At 51.5% G+C, this 3,763-nt stretch overlaps 1 protein-coding gene across 1 annotated transcript in view; it reads right to left on the reverse strand.

Annotated features, from left to right (window-relative positions):
• LOC107293019 (zinc finger and SCAN domain-containing protein 2-like) overlaps positions 1–3,533 on the reverse strand; it is a 14,904-nt gene extending 11,371 nt beyond the window's left edge. The window contains exon 1 of the mRNA XM_015822147.1: positions 3,406–3,533. Coding sequence (XP_015677633.1) covers positions 3,406–3,533 — 128 coding nt within the window. The remainder of the gene's footprint in view (positions 1–3,405) is intronic.
• Between the last annotated feature and the right edge of the window lie 230 nt (positions 3,534–3,763).

The raw sequence follows: 3,763 nt of genomic DNA on the forward strand, positions 1-3,763 counted from the left end.
TCAGCGATGGAATCAGCTGACTATGCCGAGGCGCTGGAAGCCATAGCCACTCGGTCTTGGACGGGTTGAGTCTGAGTCTGTTCCTCCCCATCCAGACCCTCACGGCCTCCAGGCATCGGGCCATCACGTCAAGGGCATCGTTGGGGTGGCCCGGGGTGGATATGTACAGCTGAGTGTCGTCAGCGTACTGATGGAAATCTGCTTTATTGTCTGGAGTTAATCTCTGCTTATCTGAGTTTTGGAGAAGATGTAAATCAGTGGTTCTCAACCTTTTTAATGCCGCGACCCCAACCGGTCGCAAGTCGAAGACTAAACCGGTCGTAAGTCGATGACTAAACCAGTCGTAAGTCGAGGACTTTCCCTGCCCGGGAGCGCCGCGCATGCGTGGTTCTGCCCCCTGTGCCAGCCGAGGTGTAGTTGGCAAGCGGCAGAAACGGAGCAGGCCGACCACCAGCTGGCCCAGCCCAATGGAGGTAAGGCACCCACCGGAAAAGGGGGAAAAATGGCTGACAAAAAAAATGGTAGACAAAAAAAATGGCGGACAACCTTGCTTGGCGACCCCCATGAAATGGTCGATCGACCCCAAATGGGGTCCCGACCCACAGGTTGAGAACCACTGATGTAAATCCTCTTTTTATTCCCTTCTCTGCTTTTTATTGTGTCTTTTGAATTGTGTAGAAATGTGGTTCATCTCTCTGTGTCTGTAGATGATGATGATGATGACCAATATCTCGGGCTGCCCCAAAGAGGGAGTCAAGCTATTTTCCAAGGCGCCTGAAGGCAGGACAAGAAGCAATGGATGGAAACTAATCAAGGAGAGAAGCAACCTAGAACTAAGGACAGTGAGAACAATTAACCAGTGGAACAACCTGCCTCCAGAAGTGGTGAATGCTCCAACACTGGAAGTTTTTAAGAAGAGACTGGACAGCGTAAACAGACTTTACCATATCCCAAAGGACGGACTCGTCCCCCAACCTGAACTACTGGAGGTTCCAGGGAAGGTTGAGAATAATGATGATGATGTGATAATTATTAATAATAAAAAATAATAACAATTATAATTATTATAAGATGTTCCGGGTAAGGTGAGACAGTAGAGTACCTGCTAGGACGGAAAGAAACCCAAACCCTCTTCAGAGCTTCTGCCCCTCCCTTCACTCTTCACTCGCTCTGCATTCACACCGGAAGCTCTTTGCGCATGTGGGGAAAAAGGAGGATATGCAATTATATGTATTCTTTGACTTTAAACATTTGTATTCAAATAATGCTTTTCCTACATGTTTTCCTTGGGCTTTTTTCTCTCCTGTTCTGCCCTGCCAAAGAGGAAGGAGGAAAGTGGGGAGCATGAACGAGAAGAAACAGTGCCCTAAACTGGCCTTAAGGGCCACCTTTCCCAGCCTCTCGGGGTGCTTTGGACTGGGGTAGATTTGGGGTGCCGTATAACATCTAATGCTGCTCCACCTTTGGGGGCTTCTTTGAGTGAAGAATCCATCCACGTCCTGAGGTTGGGATGTGTGTCTCTTCCTCAATTTTGACTCTTCCATCGCAGGCCGGAGAGATTGAAGTTTCTGTGCAGGATCTTAGGTGTTCCTAGCACTGCGTTCCTCCGGGCAGAGAGAGCTCTGAGTCGGTTCCTGGGATCTGTTGCAGCCCCTCTGCCCGCTTAGGTGTCCCATCCCGGAGTGCTGGGACTGGGGAGTAGAGGCAGTCAAACTGTCAGGAAGGATAACTGCAAAAAACACCACACAGGCGGTACACAGGGTTGGGTCAGTCAGCCCCCTCCCCTCTGGCTGCATCACCAGAACCTCCCTCCCCAGACCCACCTTCTCCTCTGTGGCCCCTTCTCTCCCAAGGACCCCATTGCAAAACTGCAGCAGACGGAGAAACCCCCTCAAACACCTCTCCCCTTAATACATGGTTTTTTCAATCTCTTCGCACTCTGATGCCAAAGCTGTCACAGACAGACACATTTTCCTCCTATGCCCCCCCTTTGAAGGGGGCTCCTGTTACAGCTGCTACCTGGGCCAGGGTGCCCGGAGACATAGACCCCCAACCCTGGGCTGGCACCTATCTCATTTCCTTCCTGCAGCTGACTGGCAAAACAATACATCTGTTTATCTGCCAGCACATTTGCAAATTAACTCCCCCCATCTTACTTATCCATTTCAATCGGCATCTGTAATCACCCTCACCCTCAATCCGCCGCGCCCTCAAGACGTGGCTTTTTAAGCAGGCAGGACTGGCCTAAGTATTACTTTTAATTAGTTTTTTATTGGTTTTAAAGGATACTAATTGGCCTATTGCAATATTTTATTTTAATTGATTTTAAAATGTGGTATGTTTTTTGTATTTGTTTACTTGTTTTTAACGGGCTGTAAGCCGCCCTGAGTCCGCAAGGAGAAGGGCGGGGTAGAAATCCAATAAAATAAAAAAAAATCAAATCAAAACCCACCTGCTGAGACTTTGGAAAAAGTGCAAAGAAGAGCAAGGAAGATACTTAAAGGCCTGAGGACTAAAACATATAAAGGTTGCAAGATTTGGGTTTGGCTAGAGCACAGGTGTTAAACTTGTGATCTCATGTGACGTGTTGTGACTTTTTCCCCATTGCTGGCAATGGGGTGGGAGCGGTTTCAACGTGACACATCCAGCCCGTGGACCGTCACTTTGACATGCCTGGTATATTAAGGCTCCTGCTTGAGTAGGGAGCTGGACTAGGAGACCTTCAAGGTCCCTTCCAGCTCTATTTAAATTTGCCTGAAGCGCCAACTAAGCCTAAACAAACTTTACTTACCAGGTCAGCCAGCAATGTCCAGGGCCAGACTGAGAGTCCCCCGGCTCACTGTCCGGGCGAGTCCCTGCAATAAGCCTCAGTGGCAAGGGAAGCCCTCACATTTGCACAGCCTGCTCACTTTGGCTAGTCTTCTGCCGGGTTAATATGGCTTCCAAAGAGCCTGTTGAACCAGGTAGGGGGTCTGGATGTGCAAACCCAGGAGTGGGGAAGCAGGTCGTGTGAACAGAGCCTCGGGTCACGCTGGCTCCTCCTTTAGGTTGTTGTAGGCCAGAGGTGAAGAACGATGGCCCTTTTATGACTTGTGGACTTCAACTCCCAGAATTCCAGAGCCTGCATGGACCACCAATCATAAAAGGGTCATCAGCGATCGCCCTGCACGTTCCTTCCCTTTTCCAGCCGATAGCTTGCAGAGGGCACCAGCAGCCTCGCTCTGTTCCGCCTCCTAGAATGATGGCGCTGGGAGCCGCTTCCGCCCGCCATAAACATGGCGCCCCCCAGCATTTCCACTCGTAGGTTTCTTCGGTTGTGGCCGGTGAAGGCCATGCCATTTGCACAGCCGCCCCCCGGTATCCTTCCAGCTCCGACCCCCACGAACCCCGGGTCCTTCCTCGCACCTGCCCAGGAACCGCCCGCGAGAGCCGCTCTGAGGGACCCCAGTGCCCTCTTGACTGCGGGAGGTGCCGCGGCCTTTCCCGGCCCCCGAGATGAAGTAGAGCCGAACAGCAACTCCCCCACCGGCCATCAGGGGGCAGCCAAGGACGGGTATTGGTGCCCTCTGCCGGCCCTCGGGAGCGCTGCAACCCAGAGATGCTCTACCCCGAGTTTCCTTTGGAGGGCAGCTCTTCCTCCCAAAGAGGGGGGACACTATCTGGCCCTAGATTAGAGTGCACAACAACCTGCCCAGGTAGGCTGACGAAGGCACTGCAGACGCTGATCGGCATAGAGTTTATAGTTCAGCAACATTTTGTTTCC

This window comes from Protobothrops mucrosquamatus, unplaced genomic scaffold, assembly GCF_001527695.2.
Source record: "Protobothrops mucrosquamatus isolate PMUCROS unplaced genomic scaffold, P.Mucros_1.0 scaffold1481, whole genome shotgun sequence".
Taxonomy (NCBI): Eukaryota; Metazoa; Chordata; class Lepidosauria; order Squamata; family Viperidae; genus Protobothrops; species Protobothrops mucrosquamatus.